The sequence below is a fragment of the Jaculus jaculus genome, chromosome 6 (genome assembly GCF_020740685.1).
Source record: "Jaculus jaculus isolate mJacJac1 chromosome 6, mJacJac1.mat.Y.cur, whole genome shotgun sequence".
NCBI classification, from domain to species: Eukaryota; Metazoa; Chordata; class Mammalia; order Rodentia; family Dipodidae; genus Jaculus; species Jaculus jaculus.
Genome location: NC_059107.1, coordinates 158271396 through 158288749, shown reverse-complemented (window position 1 = coordinate 158288749; position 17354 = coordinate 158271396). Strand labels below are relative to the sequence as shown.

The 17354-nt window shown below is 42.7% G+C and overlaps 1 protein-coding gene across 3 annotated transcripts in view; it reads right to left on the bottom strand.

Annotated features, from left to right (window-relative positions):
- Xpnpep3 (X-prolyl aminopeptidase 3) overlaps positions 1 to 16926 on the bottom strand; it is a 54701-nt gene extending 37775 nt beyond the window's left edge. For 2 of the 3 annotated variants that reach the window (XM_004650336.2, XM_045153546.1), the window contains exons 1-2: positions 16785 to 16926; positions 9206 to 9322 (exon numbers count right to left, since the gene is read on the bottom strand). In XM_004650336.2, the coding sequence (XP_004650393.2) occupies positions 9206 to 9322; positions 16785 to 16848 (181 nt within the window). In that variant the 5' untranslated portion in view covers positions 16849 to 16926. Of the gene's footprint in view, positions 1 to 7441; positions 7575 to 9205; positions 9323 to 16784 lie in introns of all 3 variants that reach the window. The other variant, XM_045153545.1, reaches the window with a different exon arrangement.
- Positions 16927 to 17354: the final 428 nt, after the last annotated feature.

The following is a 17354-nucleotide window of genomic DNA, read 5'->3' as shown; positions in this document are numbered from 1 at the left end:
GAAGTTGTTCTAGGAGATTTAGGATTGGGCCTGTCCAGAAAACACGAAGAATGTTCTTCATTTCTGTCAGTCAAGCAGAAAATCCAGAGGAATGTATAATAGAGACTGGAATTGGATGGAAAGATGCATATTTTTATTGAAATCTAGGTATGTATTTTAATTATTTCCTCAAACTAGGCTGGGGTTATAATGTGGTCTGATTTTCCAAGAACTTCCCCCCCCCCCCCCCCCCCGTAGGGTCTCACTGTAGCCCAGGCTAACTTGAAATTCACTAAGTAGTTTCAGGGTGTCCTCAAACTATGGCAATCCTCCTTTCTTGGCCTCTTGAGTGCTAATTAGAGGCATGTGTCACCATGCCTGGGCCAATAACTGTTTAATATTAGGTAGTTTTATTTTATTTTATATGTTTGGTTTTTCAAGGTAGGGTCTCACTCTAGCTCAGGCTGACCTGGAATTCACTATGTAGTCTCAGGGTGGCCTCGAACTCATGGCAATCCTCCTACCTCCTGAGTGCTGGGATTAAAGGTGTGTGCCATCAAGCCCAGATTTAGGTAGTTTTATTGTATACAAAGAGGTAATTGATGAATGGATCTCTTACCATACAAAGAACAAGGAGAAAGAGAAAATAATGCTTCCTTCATAATGTAAAAATGGGCCTCTCTGACAAAGTGAAATGACCAAATAAAAATAATCCAGGGCTAGAGAGATGGCTTAGCAGTTAAGGTGTTTGCCTGTAAAGCCAGAGGATCCCAGTTTAACTCTCAAGGACCCATGTAAGCCAGATGCATAATGAGGTGCATGTGTCTGGAGTTTGTTAGCAGTGGCTGGAGGCCCTGGCACTCCAATTCTTCCTCTCTCTCTCTCAAATAAATAAATAAAATTAAAAAAAAATTCTAAATCTGTACATGTTCAGCAAAACAAACCCAACCTAAAGCACATCATCAATAGGCAAAATGATCCAGAATACAGAGAAGTGGGTGCTATGGAAGTGGGGATTCACTGGGGTCTCAGGAGTGCATGAGGAGAATTTTTGGAGCAATGAAAAAATACTAAAACATTTTTCTTCTTTGAAACATTTCATATAACTCAGGCTATCCTAAAAATTACTGTGTAGCTGAGGATGACTTTGAACTTCTGATCCTTCTGCGTCTGCCTCCCAAGTCCTGGCTGGAATTATGGTTGTGTGCTACCATGCCTACCTTGAAAATGTTTTATACTGTGACTAAACGCGTGCATTATTATGGTGTTTGCCTTTGTCAAAACCTACTGATCTGTAGATCTGTGCAACTCAACACACATATTTTACTTCAGAAAAAGAACAGCATAGCACTTTCTAAATTTTTTTATAGTAAAATTTTTCTCAAGGCTGGGAACGTAGCTGTGTAGAATGTTAACTGTAGCATGAACCAAATCTTGGGTGCAATACTGAGCACTACCAAAAAGAGAAACAAAAACCACCCTGCTCTCAAGCTCAGTTGGATTTCTTCTTATGATAAATATAACGAGAGTACCCGTGGCTTGGTGGTGCACACCTTGAATCCCAGCTCTTGGGAGGCAGAGGTAGGAGGAGTGCCATGAGTTCAAGGATACCCTGAGAATACACAGTGAATTCCAGGTCAGCCTGAACTAGAGTAAGACTCTACCTGGGGGAGGGGGATAGACACACACACACACACACACACACACACACACACACACACACACATAAAGAGAGAGAGAGACAGATAGACAGACACACTAAAACAACAACAAAACCTTCCCAGATTAGTAGTATGTGGCCCAAGTTTATACACTGTTTTGTGGTTAAAGAGTGTGGACTCTGGGGCTAGGGATTTATGTAGCTCAGTGGTACAGTACTTGCTTAGCATGCGTGAGGGCCTAGGCTTCATTCCTCCCCACTATGAAAAGAAAAAAAAATAATGGGCTGGAGAGATGGCTTAGTGGTTAAGCGCTTGCCTGTGAAGCCTAAGGACCCCGGTTCGAGGCTCGGTTCCCCAGGTCCCACATTCGCCAGATGCACAAGGGGGCGCACGCGTCTGGAGTTTGTTTGCAGAGGCTGGAAGCCCTGGCGCGCCCATTCTCTCTCTCTTTTTCTCTCTGTGTCTGTTGCTCTCAAATAAATAAATTAATTAAAAAAAAAAATAAAAGAGTACAGACTCTCTGGCAGACTGTGGGGGTTGGAATCACAGCTTTAGCAAATTACTGAGTAGCAGAGGAAGAGCTACTAAATTCTGAACCTCAGTTTCCTCATCTGTAAAACAGAAATAGCAGCACTCATTTCATAAAGTTGGCAGGAGAATTAAGTTAATAAAACACTTAGACCAGTAAACATTATTACAAGAATTAGCTACAATTATTACTAAAATAAAGAACTTGGGAGCTGGAGAGATGGCTTAGTGGTTAAGGCATTTACCTGCAAAGCCAAAGGATCCCGGTTCAACTTTCCAGGACCCATGTAAGCCAGATGCACAAGGGGGTGCATGCACCTGGAGTCCTGCAGTGGCTACAGGCCCTGGCAAGCCCATTTTTTCTCTCTCTCCCCCTTTCTCAAATTAAAAAAAAAAAAAAAATGTACACACACACACGAATGACTTATACTTGCCAAGTGTGGTAGCACACAACAAAACAACAAATAAAAGAGCCAGGCATGGTGATACCCAGCACACCGGAGGAGGAAACAAGAGAATTAGGAGCTTAAGGCTACCCTCATGCTATAGCATAAGGAAGACAGCAGCCACGTCTACATTTAAAAAAACAAAAACATGCCGGGAGTAGTGGCGCACGCCTTTAATCCCAGCACTCGGGAGGCAGAGGTAGGAGGATTGCCATGAGTTCAAGGCCACCCTGAGATGACAGAGTTAATTCCAGGTCAGCCTGGACCAGAGTGAGACCCTACCTCGAAAAACCAAAAAAAAAAAAAAAAAAAAAAAAAACAAAAACAAAAACAACCGGGTGTGGTGGTACATGCCTTTAATCCCAAGGCAGAGGTAGGATCACCCTGAGTTTGAGGCCACCCTGAGACTACATAGTGAATTCCAGGCCAGCCTGAGTTAGCTAGAGTGAAACCCTACCTCAAAACCGCCCCCCCCAAAAAAAGTCCCCCAAACCAAGAGAACAACAAACAAAAATGAATAGGAATTTTACTCCGAAATGCTCTCATTTTGGTAACCTAACGCCAGGTAGGACTTTAGAACAGTAAGCTTTACATGGATAACCAACTATCCACCTCCAAGTTGTTATTTGCATTAAAGTCTTAGAGGCTCTTTGGTTTTCTCCCACACATGACTGAGTTTTGACTATACAGGAGTCTCTTGTTCTTCATATCCAAGGAGAAAGAAAATGAGAGTGAGGAGAATGGATGCACCAGGGCTTCTAGGTGCCTCAAATGAACTCCAGATATGTGTCATTTTGTGTATCTGGTTTTATGCGGGTACTAGGGAGTTGATCCCGGGTCATTAGGTTTTGCAGGCAAGTCCCTCAAGTACTGTGCCATCTGTCCAGCCCAGAAACCCTGCTGTTTTTAATGTCTGGAGGGACTTTATTAGATTAAGAGAGGGAAAGAGGAGAAAATACAAAGAGCTCCTGTCTATGCGAAAGCAGGAGGGGATAAAGCCCCTAGCTCTTATAAACTAATTTTGTACAATTCTCCGCTAAATGACATTGTATATAACTTTTTTTTACAACTTTTTTAAAAATTTTATTTATTTATTTATTTGAGAGCGACAGACACAGAGAGAAAGACAGATAGAGGGAGAGAAAGAGAGAGAATGGGCGCTCCAGGGCTTCCAGCCTCTGCAAACGATCTCCAGACGCGTGCGCCCCCTTGTGCATATGGCTAACGTGGGACCTGGGGAACTGAGCCTCGAACCGGGGTCCTTAGGCTTCACAGGCAAGCACATAACCGCTAAGCCATCTCTCCAGCCCTGTATATAACTTTTATGTGCTAGTATAATGGCATACTCAAAAAGGTGCCAACATGAATTAGACATATAAGTAACAACTACAGTTTATTCATCTATAAACTTATAAATATAATGACCATAGATAGTCTTTTTTTAAAGATAGTCTTTTTTTAAAGAACATTTCTTTTTTTTTTTAAATAATTTTGTTTACTTTTATTTATTTATTTGAGAGTGACAGAGAGACAGAAAAAGGCCGATATATATATAGAGAGAATGGGTGCGCCAGGGCCTCCAGCCACTGTAAATGAACTCCAAACTCATGCAACCCCTTGTGCATCTGGCTTATGTGGGTCCTGGGGAACTGAGCCTCGAACCGGGGTCCATAGGCTTCACAGACAAGCACTTAACCGCTAAGTCATCTCTCCAGCCTCATAGATAGTCTTTATTGAATTCAGGGTCAAGTGATTTGGCTCAAATGGTAGTGCACTGCTTAGTGTAGATGGGGCCCGGGGTCTGATTCTCAGCAGCAGAAAACTAAATCAATCAGTGTAATTCAGTAAGACAGAATAAAACCATAATCAACACAAGCATGTAGTGCTTCCATCCTCGCCCCTTCCCGGTAGTATCTTGCTCTGGCCCAGGCTGACGTGGAATTCACTATGTAGTTTCAGGCTGGCCTATAACTCAGTGATCCTTCTCCTACCTTTGCCTTCCGAGTGCTGGGGTTAAAGGTGTGCATCACCATGCCTGGCACAAGCATTTTTTCCCCCAATTCTTTTCAATTCTTAAAAATATTGCTAGGTATACCATATGTACATAGATGAGAAAATGTTATTTTATTAAAAACAAGATGAGCAGGGGTGGTGGCACAGTCCTGTAATCTCAGCACTTGGGGAGCTTAGGCAGCACAATTATTCATTAATTCTAGGCCAGCCAGAACTACATAGGGGAGATCTTGTCTTTAAAAAAAAACAACCCTTGGGCTGGAGAGATGGCTTAGTAGTTAGGCGTTTGCCTGTGAAGCCTAAGGACCCCGGTTCAAGGCTCAATTCCCCAGGACCCATGTTAGCCAGATGCACAAGGGGGTGCATGCATCTGGAGTTCGTTTGCAGTGGCTGGAGGCCCTGGCATGCCTATTCTCTCTCTCCCTGTCTATCGCTCTCAAATAAATAAATAAAAATAAAAACATTAAAAAAAAGTCATAAAAGAAAAAATCTTGGTGAAGTTATTAACAGAAAAAAATGGGCCTTGAATTTAAATTTTAAAAACTACAGAACAGAAAACTTTAGTATATTATTCTTCCTATCTGGTGCTTATGATGTGTAAGAAAAACCTTCAGTAAATTCTTTAAAACCCACATAATATGTTCCATTCGAGATTCTTCTTTTTTTGGATTGTTTTATTCCTTTTTTTCCTTTTAATATTATCTTTATTTGTTTGAGAGAGATAATGGGTGCACAAGGGCCTCTAGCCACAGCAAATGAACTCCAGATGCATGCGCCACCTTTTACATCTGGCTTATGTGGGTACTGGAGAGTTGAGCCTGAGTCCTTACCCTTTGCAGGCAAGCATCTTAACCACTAAGCCATCTCTTCAGCTCCTATTCTTTTCTTTTCTTCTTCTTTTTTTTTTTTTCCGAGGTAGGGATTCACTGCAGCTTAGGTTTGACATGGAATTCACTCTGTAGTCCCAGGCTGGCCTTGAATTCAGTGATCATCCTCCCTCTGCCTCCCAAGTGTTGGGATTAAAGGTGTGTGCCACCACACTTGGCTTATTTTACTTTTTAAAATGTTTATTTGTTAGAGAGCGAGCAAGTGTGTGTGTGAGAGAGGAAGATAGAGGGAATAGGTGTGCCTGGGCTCCAGACACTGCAAACGAACTCCAGATGCATGCACCACCTTGTGCATCTGGCTTATGTGGGTACTGGGGAATTAAGCCTCGGTCCTTAGGCTTCATATACAATATGCTTATACTTTTTCATAAAAATATACCTCCCACCTCACAATTATTTTAATACTTCCACAAGTTTTTTTTTTTTGTTTTTCGAGGCAGGGTCTCACTCTGGCTCAGGCTGACCTGGAATTCACTATGTAGTCTCAGGGTGGCCTCAAACTCACGACAATCCTCTTACCTCTGCCTCCCGAGTGCTGGGATTAAAGGCGTGCGCCATCACGCCCGGCTTAAGTTTTAACTCTTTAGATAGGAAAAGGTAAATGATTAATGTTTTGGCTACTCCCCCCCACCTTTCAATTTCTGTTTGCCTAATGATATACCTACCAGTGGTTCCCCTAAAGCTTAAAACATTGATGACTCTATTTTGTTGGTTCTTCTGGTTTTTTTTTTTTTTTTGGTTTTTCGAGGTAGAGTCTCACTCTGGTACAGGCTGACCTAGAATTAACTATGTAGTCTCAGGGTGGCCTTGAACTCTTGGTGATCTTCCTACCTCTGCCTCCCAAGTGCTGGGATTAAAGGCGTGCGCCACCACGCCCGGCTTTTTGTTTCTATTTTTGAGACAGGGTCTCTTGTATCCCAAGGCTAGCCTCAAATACACTATAAAGCTGAGGATTGCTTTATACTCCTAGTCCCCTGCCTCTACTTCCCAAGTGCTAGGACTATAGGTGTGTGCTACCATGCCTGGTTTATCCAGTGCTGGGACTAGAACCCAGAGTTTCATGCATGCTAGGCAAGCACACCACCAACTGAGCCACATTCTCTAGTGCTGTCTTACTTCTGCCTCTTCTCACCTGTCCTGAAGTCCAAAATCCTCTACCTAAGAAACAAAAATTAAGACAGGCATCCCTTTTCTTCCACAGCAAAACAAGCAACCACACAAATAAAATATACATCAACATTTATTTGTACATATTTATTTATAATCCTTTATAAGTATAGCTGTCATATACACAACAACACAACCTAAATTTTTTGTTTTTGTTTGTTTGTTTGGTTTTTCGAGGTAGGCTTTCACTCTAGCTCAGGCTGACCTGGAATTTACTCTGTAGTCTCAGGGTGGCCTCAAACTCATGGCGATCCTCCTACCTCTGCCTCCTGAGTGCTGGGATTAAAGGCATGTGCCACCACACCTGGCGTTAAATTTTTTTGTTTTATGTTTATTTATTTATTAAGTGACAGACAGAGAAAGAGGCACAGAGAGAGAGAATGGGCACGCCAGGGCCTCCAGCCACTGCAAACGAACTCCAGATGCATGTACTCCCTTGTGCATCTGGCTAACGTGGGTCCTAGGGAATCGAACCTCGAACTGGGGTCCTTAGGCTTCACAGGCAAGCGCTTAACTGCTAAGCCATCTCTCCAGCCCCTGCAACCTAAATTCTAAGGAATTATCTTAATGAGATCACAGATTCAAGGCATGGAAAATGCAACTCACCACATAAAAGTATTTCACCACAAGAAATCAATAATTTTCAAAGCTGGCAAAAATACCAATTCTACTTTTTTTTTTTTTAAATAGTGGCTATAGGTAGATTGATACAATAAAGAAATGCTCAAATTTATATTAACTGGATTACTATTATGCTTACCTTACAGCTTTGAAAACTCTGATTTCTCGTGTGTTTCAGTGGTGAGCTGCATTTCCTGAGTCTCAGCAGGCTTTCCAGCAGGAATTCCAGTCAGCAAAAGGAAGTCCTCACTGAGACATACTGGTATCATTCACTGAGTGGAGACAGTGAAAGAGTAACATATTTCTAAAGGAATTTATATTAATAATACAGTGCTTTCATAGTGATATACATAAATATAGATTTAACATCCCAAGGTAGAAGGAATGGTTAAACTTTCCTCACAAGCCTGACTGTCCTACAATGCTTTGGTTTTTACTGACCTACCTCTTTGGGTTGATAGTATGGTCATAGTTCATACGTGAGAATGCCTTTTTAAAATAATTATTTTGTTAATATTTTATTTTTATTTATTTAGAGGAAGAGAGAAAGAGGCAGAGAGAGAGAAAGAGAGAGAAACAGACAGACAGGCAGAATGCAAATGGGTATGCCAGGACCTCTAGTCACTGTAAATGAACTCTAGATGCATGTGCCACCTTGTGCATCTGGCTTTATATGGGTCCTGGGGAATCAAACCTAGGTCCTTTGGCTTTGCAGGCAAGTGCCTTTACAGCTAAGCTACCTCTCCAGGTCCGCTTTTTTGAGGTAGCGTCGTGCTCTAGCTAAGGCTGACCTGGAATTCACTACATAGTCTCAGGCTAGCTTCGAACTCACAGCAATCTTCCTATCTTGGCTCCTTGACTGCCGGGATTAAAATTATGTGCCACCATGCCTGGCCCTGAGAATGATTTCTTAAAAAATAAGAATACCTTTCAATTTTAAATTTGAGCAATAATGATAGCATGTCTTTAGCAGCTATTTTGGGATTTTACAGAAGGGGAAATAAAAAAAATCAGTGAAACACACCTTTATCAATTTTCTATCAGCTTTCTAAGAAAGTTTTTTTTCCCTAAAAAATAAAAAAAATAAAAAGTTTATTTTCCTCTCCCTATTTGTCCCTCCCCCCCTTTTTTGTTTTTCGAGGTAGGGTTTCACTTTAGCTCAGGCTGGCCTGGAATTCACTATGTATTCTCAAGGTAGCCTTGAACTCACTTGATCCTACTTCTGCGTCCGTGTGCTGGGATTTAAAGGCGTGTGTCACCACGCCCGGCTTTCTTTTTTTGTTTTTAATTAGTTATGGACGTACTCAGTATGTGAACAGCACATGTTGGCACCATCCTTTCCCTCACCCCTGTCCCCCTCCAAAGGTGCCCTCCTCCTTGGGGATGCTAGTCATCTCCATTGGCTGTGGGTCGGGCAGTGTGGGACAGCGTCAGTTATGGGGAAGGGGCAATGTCTCTGTGCATAGTGTCCCAACTTGTGGCTCTAACAATCTTCCCACCCTCTTTTCCACAAAATCCCCAGGGCCATGTAGGGTTTGTTTTAAAGTCTATAGACCTTCAGTGATGGGCCCTTAGGAGCCTCTGGATCTCTGGTTGAATGTCTTCAGTGCCAAACATGTATACTAGCAATTCTAAATTATGAAGTTTATTGTATCTTTTGTTCTAGATTGACTGTCAAGACAGCACCGGGAGTTACATGAAGCTGTTTAAATTTAAATTTGAATTAATTTAAACTTTAGTCCCCAATCACATCAGCAATATTAACAGTGTGATTTTGATACATGGCTAGTGGTTATAGTCATAAATTCAAAATACATCAGGCAAAAAGTTTTAATGCACAGTGTTATTTTAGATAGCATCTAATGGAAAGACAGCTGGAGTTGTTAGAGCTGAAAGGTCTTACCTGGTTTGAGGAGGTGTGGGTGGGTAACTGGGCTAGGCTGGCCTAAGTATCGGTTTGGAATCTTCCTCTCTGGCACAGGCTGGAGGGAGTATCCTCGCTGAAAACATGGCATACATCCTGAAGGAAGAACAAAGAGAATGCAATGAAACAATAGATCTAAAAGGTTTTCATGATATTTATACATTTATTTACAGTAGTGAAGGCAGAGGTAGGATTGCTATGAGTTCCAGGTCAGCCTGGGCTCCAGTTAGACCTTTCCTTGAAAAAACAAAAACAAAAAACACCCTTCCTTTATATCAGTTAAGAAACAGAAATAAGATCCTCCCCACCCAACCCTGGTGAGGTAGAGTCTTGCTCTAGTGCAGGCTGACCTGGAATTCACTATGGAGTCTCAGGGTGGCCTTGAACTCATGGTAATCCTCCTACCCCTGCCTCCCAATTGCTGGGATTAAAGGTGTGTGCCTCCACATCTGGCAGAAATAAGATCTTTATACTCAGAGACCTTAGTTTGCAATTTGATACAGTATGTCACAAATATATAGGCAAAGACTGTGAATGTGGATTTGGATGATAAAAGAGTTAATTACCTAAGTTAAGTAATAAGTATGTGGGAGTTCATTATACCTCAACCAATCAATCATCATCTATCCTCTCCCTATATACATTAAAGTTGTGGAAGAGAGGACAAAGGGAAGAGAAGGGATGACAGTGATTGTGCATCTATAAACCACACTAGTGTAGGAATCAGAATGGTGTGATATGAAAAGGAGTAAAATTAGAATTAGGGCGGGGCATAGCTCTGTGGTAGATGACGTGCCTAGCATAAGCCAATGCCCAGCCCCGTGAGACAAAGAAAACTTTACTTAGGGCTGGGAATATTACGTCAGTGATGTGCCACATGTGCAAGGCCCTAGAATTACAATCAGTTTAATATAGCACACAGCTACACGCTTCTTTTTACAAGTAGAAGACACGCAATATATTTGGCGCTTTCAAACTATAGTTAGTGAATTATTGACAATGACAGCTAATGTCTACTCAGGATTTATTAAAAAATTTTAGTTTTGAGCAGAGAAAAAGAGAGAGAGAGCGAGCACAGGGCACTAGGGCCTCTTGCCACATCAAAACTCCAGAAGCATGCACCAGTTTGTGCATCTAGCTCTACATAGGTACTGGGGACTCAAACTTAAGAGTATTAAGGTTTCTCAGTCTGTGCCTTTAACTGCTGAGCCATCTGTCCAGCTGTTTCTCCCCTCCCCCTATAGGGTCTAACTCTACCCCACCCTAATCTGTAATTCAGTATGTAGTCTCAGATGGCCTTGACCTCTCAGTGATCCTCCTTCCTCTGCTTCCCAAGTACTGGGATTAAAAGCCTGCACCACCATGACCGGCTTGGTTTGTTTTTTTTTTGAAGCAGGGTCTCACTTTAGCCCAGGCTGACCTGGAACTCACTCTGCAGCCCAAACTGGCCTCTAACTCACAGTGATCCTCCTACTATGCCTTCTGAGTGCTGGGTTTAAAGGAATGCAAGCTGGGCGTGGTGAGACCCTACCTCAAAAAACCAAAATAAATAAACAAAATAAAGGAAGAAAGAAAGAAAAATAAAGGAGTACAGCTTCTATTCAGGTTTTGATTATGTCCTGAAGTATAACTATGTGTTAACTTACTGAATTCTGATAGCCATATGCAGACCAGGCCTTGCCCTTGCTGTACTCCTACCTCTGCCTCCTGAGGGCTTGGATTCCAGGTATAGATCACACCAAGACTTTTTTTTTTTTAGGGTAGGATTTCACTCTAGTCCAGGCTGATCTGGAATTCACTATGTAGTTTCAGGTGGCCTCGAATTTATGGCAATCCTCCTATCTCTGCCTCCCAAGTGCTGGGATTAAAGGCATGTACCACCATGACCAGCACTTTTTTTTTTTTTAAACATAGGGTCTTTCTGGGTAGTAAATTCCAGGTCAGCCTGGGCTAGAATGACATGCTACCTCAAAAACAAAAACAAAAAAACAGATAAGATCTTGGGCTGGAGAGATAGCCCTGTGGTTAAGGGCACTAACTTGCAAAGCCTGCTGGCCTGGGTTCAATTCCCCAGTACCCATGTAAAGCCAGCTCCACAAGGCCGCCCATGAATCTGGAGTTCATTTGCATTGGCAAAAGGTTCTGGTGTGCCCATACCTTCTCTCATGTTGTCTCTCTCTTTGCTTGCAAATAAATAAACCTTTAAAAAATAATTTTGAATAGAAGGCAAATATGTCTGTTACAAACATGTATAAGCACATACACTAGAGAGAATTTAACTCGATTTTAAGCACTTCACGATACTTAAGTCTATTAATATAAAAAGAAACGTAAAGCAAAAAACATTCACACCTGGCACTGAGCCTAGAAAAGCTCTAAATCTAGAAGCATATGCTATGCTTTCACTGAGTATAATTTAACTGAGGTGCTCATGAAGGTGATGAGAAGCAAAATAGCTTGGTTCTAATCAGTAGCAGTGGGGGTTGGTAAACAAAAGGTGGGGTCAAGCAGAATCAGCTGACAAGGTATGACAGAAAGAAGTTGAGGCCAATAAGGTTTATAGGATATAGAAATTAGAATGGAATTGCTACTGAGACTGGAGTGCTGGTGTTAAGTTTTGGGTATGCTGCATTTCAGATGCTTGAATTTATTAAGCACAGAAAGGAAGCTGCTGCTTGACTTGTATCTGACCTGTTTTTAGTAAAAACATTTACCATTCATATCCTTTTTATCTTTGATATCTTAGAAATGTAATTAACGTAAATTCTAGGCATATGGTGTACAATGAATCATCATCCCTAAACACTGTCAATTATTGTACTGACAGATATATGCAAATCTAGCAACACTAAAACCAGTCACTTTTGGCAAAACAGAAATACAAAGTTGAGAGCCAGAGGGGGTAAAAACAACCATGACATGTACTACTATAATACTTTTAAATAGTAAGGTTTTGCTCTGTACTGTCTGATTGTTAGTAGGTAAGTGTGTAGGGAGGAAAAGTCACTTATTCTTTAGCAGAGACTGGGGACAATCAGCATTTTGTGTTATTTTCAGAAAATAAAATCATAAAAGCTTAGGGCATTTTACTTATCAATTTACTAGCTTAGTGAGAGAGCGCGCGAGTGCATGCGCATGGGCACACCAGGGCCTCTGGCTCCTGGAAACAAACTCCCGATGCATGCACCACCACAGGCATCTGGCTTAGGTGGGTTCTGGGGAATCAGACCTGGGTCCTTGGGCTCCGTACACAAGCACCTTAACTGCTAACCCATCTCTCCAGCCCGCTTAGGACATTTAAATGCTACTTAGTAAAATGTGGCTTAGGATTTACTTCCATGCATGTAGCATTAAAGTTGGAAGTTAATTCTCCAAAAACAAAACAGTGTCTCAGGGAAGGTAAGAATTCAACAATGCACCCTACAGTCCTTTTCTTTTTTATTTATTAGAGAGAGAGAGAGAATGGGCACACCAGGGCCTCCAGTCACTGCAAAGGAACTCCAGATGCACGCACAACCTTGTGCATCTATCTGGCTTTACACAAGTACTGTGGAATTAACCCAGGGACTTAGGCCTTGCAGGCTGACCTGGAATTCACTATGTAGTCACAGGCTGGCCTTGAACTCAAAGTGATCCTTCCTCCACTTCTGCCTCCTGAGTGCTGGGATTACAGGAGTGCACCACCATGCCAGGTTTCCTTCTTTTTAAAAATATGTGTGTGGCATATGGACATGTCCACATATTTGTATGTATGCACATGTATGTGGAGGCCAGAGTTCAACTACTGGTGTCTTCCTTAATTGTTCATTTACTTTATTTTTTTATTTATTTTTATTTTTTGACCTCTTTTTTAAAAAAATATTTTATTTATTTATCTGACAGAGAAAGAGGGGGACAGGGGGGTGAGAATGGGCATGCCAGGGCCTCCAGCCACTACAAATGAACTCCAGATGGGTGCACCCCCTTGTGCATCTGGCTAACGTGGGTCCTGGGAAATCGAACCTGGGTCCTTTGACTTTGCAGGCAAACGCCTTAACCGCTAAGCCATCCCTCCAGCCCCCCCTCTCTCTCTTTTTTTTATGAGCAACAAATATTTAATCAAGTGACATCAACCTTATTTTACTTTATTTGCTAAAAAGTTTATTCATAAAATAAAAATAGAAAAATATTTTTGGAGCTTGGTATGGTGGCGCATGCTTTTAACCCCAGCCTTTGGGAGGCAGAGGTAGGAGGCTTGCCATTTGTTTGAGGCCACCCTGAGACTACATAGTGAATTCCAGGTCAGCCTGAGGTGCAATGAGACCTTGAAAAACAAAACAAAACAAAAACCCAAAATTCAGCTGGAGATATGGCTCAATATTTAAAGTAGCTTGTCTGCAAAGCCTGGCAGCCCAGGTTCAACTTCCCAGTACCCATGTAAAGCCAGATGCATAAATTGTTGCATGCATCTGGAGTTGGTTTACAGTGACAATAGGCACTGGAGTGCCCACACATACTCTTTCTCCCCACTTGCAAATAAAAAGTAAATAAATGGGCTGGAGAGATGGCTTAGCAGTTAAGCACTTGCCTGTGAAGCCTAAGGACCCTGGTTCAAGGCTCGATTCCCCAGGACCCATGTAAGCCAGATGCACAAGGGGGCGCATGTGTCTGGAGTTTGTTTACAGTGGCTGGAGGCCCTGGCATGCCCATTCTCTCTCTCTCTCTCTCTGTCTGTCGCTCTCAAATAATTAAACAAAGATCAACAAAAAAATTTAAAAAAAATAAAAATTTAAATAAATATTACTATTATTTTTTGAGATAGGGCCTCATTCCAGCCCAGGCTGACCTGGCACTCACTGTGTAATTCCAGACTGGTCTCAGTCTCAGAGTGATCCCCTACCTCTGCCTCCCAAGTGCTGGTTTTGAAAGTATGCACCACTACACCCGGCTCCAAAAAAATTTTATTTTTATATATTTATTACAGATAAAGAAGAGAGAGAAAATGAGAATATTGGCCCCAGACAAATTTCAGATGCATGTGCACTTTGTTCATCTGTCTTTATGTGGGTACTGGGTAATGGAACTCTGGCCAGATGCCATGCAGACAAGAGCATCTCCTCAGGCCCCATCCTACCTTTAAAATATGTGCCCACCCTGGATGTGGTAGTGCACACCTGTAATCCCAACATTCGGGAGGCAGAGGTAGGAGGACCACTGTGAGTTCGAGGCCACTCTGAGACTACATACTGAATTCCAGGTCAGTGTGAGCTAGAGTGAGACCCTACCCTGAAAAACAAACAAACAAACAAACAAACAAAAATGTGCCCACACTTCCTCTCAGTGTCACTAACCTGGAGTTCACTATATAGTCTCGGGCTGGTCTTGAACTTGGAGGGGTACTCCTACCTCTGCCTCCCAAGTGGTGGGATTAAGGTGTGCACCACCACACTGGTTCACTGTATGTTTATTACATTTAATGTCATATTGCAACTATTTGCCTGTTTACCTGCTTTTCATAAGGGTAGAAACCTTTTTATACTGTGTAAAGAAAAAGACAGGGAGAGAATGGGCACACCAGGGCCTTTTTTCTGCCTCAAACAATCCACTGAGCTCTATCTCCAGTCCAGTGCTCAGTTTGTTGAATGAAGTTAGCTTTCTTTGCCATGACATATTTAACATATCTTTAACAATTCGCCTTTGAAAATACAACTTATGCATCACTAGTGCTTTATTTTGTTTGCTCTCAGATGATAAGAGGGTGCTACTAGCATATTACCCAATAAAATCTCAATTAGTAACATTTTCTGGGCTGGAGGCATAGCTCAGTGGTGGAGCAAGTACTTGCCTTGTACCAAGCCCTGGGCCCAGTTCCTATCATCTAAACAAAACAAACCCAACCTCCATACTTTCACTACAAGAATACATGACTTTCTCAGAGTTGCTTTTCTTTCTGTGACAAACTCTTGTAGCCCAAACTAGTCTCAAACGTGCTTTGTAGCTGAGGAGGACCCCTTGATCTCCTGATCCTCCTCTTTCCACCCCGAGTGTTTCAATTAGAGGCATGTATCAAGACTCTTGGTTGTATGTACTAGAGATCAAACAAACCCAGGGCCTCATACACACCAGACAAGCAGTATAGAAACTGACCCCAGTCTAGAAGTTTCTTATGGTCTTCCACATTGTGCCCAGAATCTTTTTAAAGTACAGTAATCAAAAGCACCATATATTGATGTCTTTTTTTCTGAATACCGTGTGAGCTCTTTAAATCCTAAAAACAAATATCCAATTATAGCACAATGCTTACAACGCATTACTTCCTTTCCTGAGCTACCCTGTCATTTGGGTCAAGAATTGGCCGTAATAGGGCTGAAGAGATGGCTTAGTGGTTAAGACACTTGGCAGCAAAGCCAAAGGACCCAGATTTGATTCCCCAGCATTCACATAAGCCAGAGGTGGCACATGTGTCTAAAGTTTATTTGCAGTGGCTAAGAGGCCTTGGTACACCCATTTTCTATCTGCATCTCCTCTCTCTCAAATAATACATACATACATACATACATACATACATACATACATACATACATACATACATAAAGAATTGGCCATGATGTTACTTGGTGCCTGTGTAGCTTCCTTGATTAGATGTTGAACAGCTCCAGTGAAGTCAATGAACGGAGCTGCACTTTCTGGTTCAACGAACAACAAATTCCAAGACTCACCAAGCCAGATTAAGCCTTAGTGGTGACATAAGAGAAAAAGGACTAGAAAATAGACAACTAGCACTCCTGACTTGTTTATGATTCTGTTTATCACAGGTTAATGAGGATATCGGCTCTTCCTGTACTTGGGAACCTGTGGTTTCCACAGTGAAAACGGAATCATATACCTTGCGAACAGATCTGTCTTTGGATTACATTTCACCTTGGGGAGCCCTTACGTGAACCAGACAGTAGATTCCCAAGTACGGGAAGAGCCGATATCCTCATTTACCAGTGACAAAACAGAAGTACAGAATCACGAATAAGTCAGGTATTCCTGTTGTATAATTTGTAGAGACAAAGAAAGGTTCCCTTGACACCTAGCCTTTAAGGTATAAAACGCCTCCGGAGTATTTTTAGACATTCATCTTTTCTAATGGGAATTGCACAAAGGATTTGTGTTGCTAAACGTGTTTCTTCTTGAGCTAGCCCTCAAACAACCCGAATACTCTGAAAACCTGGCAGTAGGAATTTTATGTTGAGCTAACGGGAAAAAATAAAAAGGGCTTCCTGACAAGATACACTGTCACCTATGCCAACTGGCTGTGGTGGCCAACGACACAACTTCTGATTCCGAGTAACTCTGAAGCCACTCTCTGTGGTGGACGGCATACAATTTTCTTTTAGCCGTTTATAGTCTCCCAGAACAACTGAACGGTAGAGAGACCATGCGCCCTCCGGTCCCCCCGCAAAGCCCACCCTCTTGCAGAGCCGAGACTACAGAAGAAATCCGCGCGGTCCCAGGGAGGATGCATCAGAACCAACTTGCTCCTCTCTGGGGGTCTTCAGGCTTCTCCAAGAGAACAGGAACCGACTCTAACCTGAGAGGCCACGGATGCCGGCTAGAGTAGAGACCACCTTGGGGGCTGCGAGCAGCGAAGGCATGACGGCGACGGCCACACGCGCCACGAAGGAAAAACGGAAAGAAACTGGACCGCAGAGCCGCGTCGCCAGGAAACCAGTCGAATGCTCCGCCCCTTCCGGCAGGCGACTCGCGCGCGCGCGCGCGCATGCGCGCTAACTTTCCTCTGCTGGCGACGCAGACTAGTGACGTCACGTGCTTTTTTTTGAGCGCTCGGTCCTGACAGCCATTTTTTTTTTTTTTTTGGTTAGAGTATCTCGTTCCACTTAATTCCCACATTCATACAATGTCTGATTCTCAATGGCCGCACTGATGGACTTAGGTACTTGGCCCGCTCCAAAACGCTCGACCCGTCCTTGGGGCAGAGAGCAGAGTACGTTTGCATTCGCACGCAGGCATTGGCAAGGACAGCTCCACTTCTAGAAGGTTCTGGGCAAGTGCGCAGGAGCAGAGAGGTAGAGCGGGTAGGAACGCGCAGGCGAAGGACCCCGGGTCACGAGGCCGTTTGGAGGGGAGGAGCCGAGCGGCC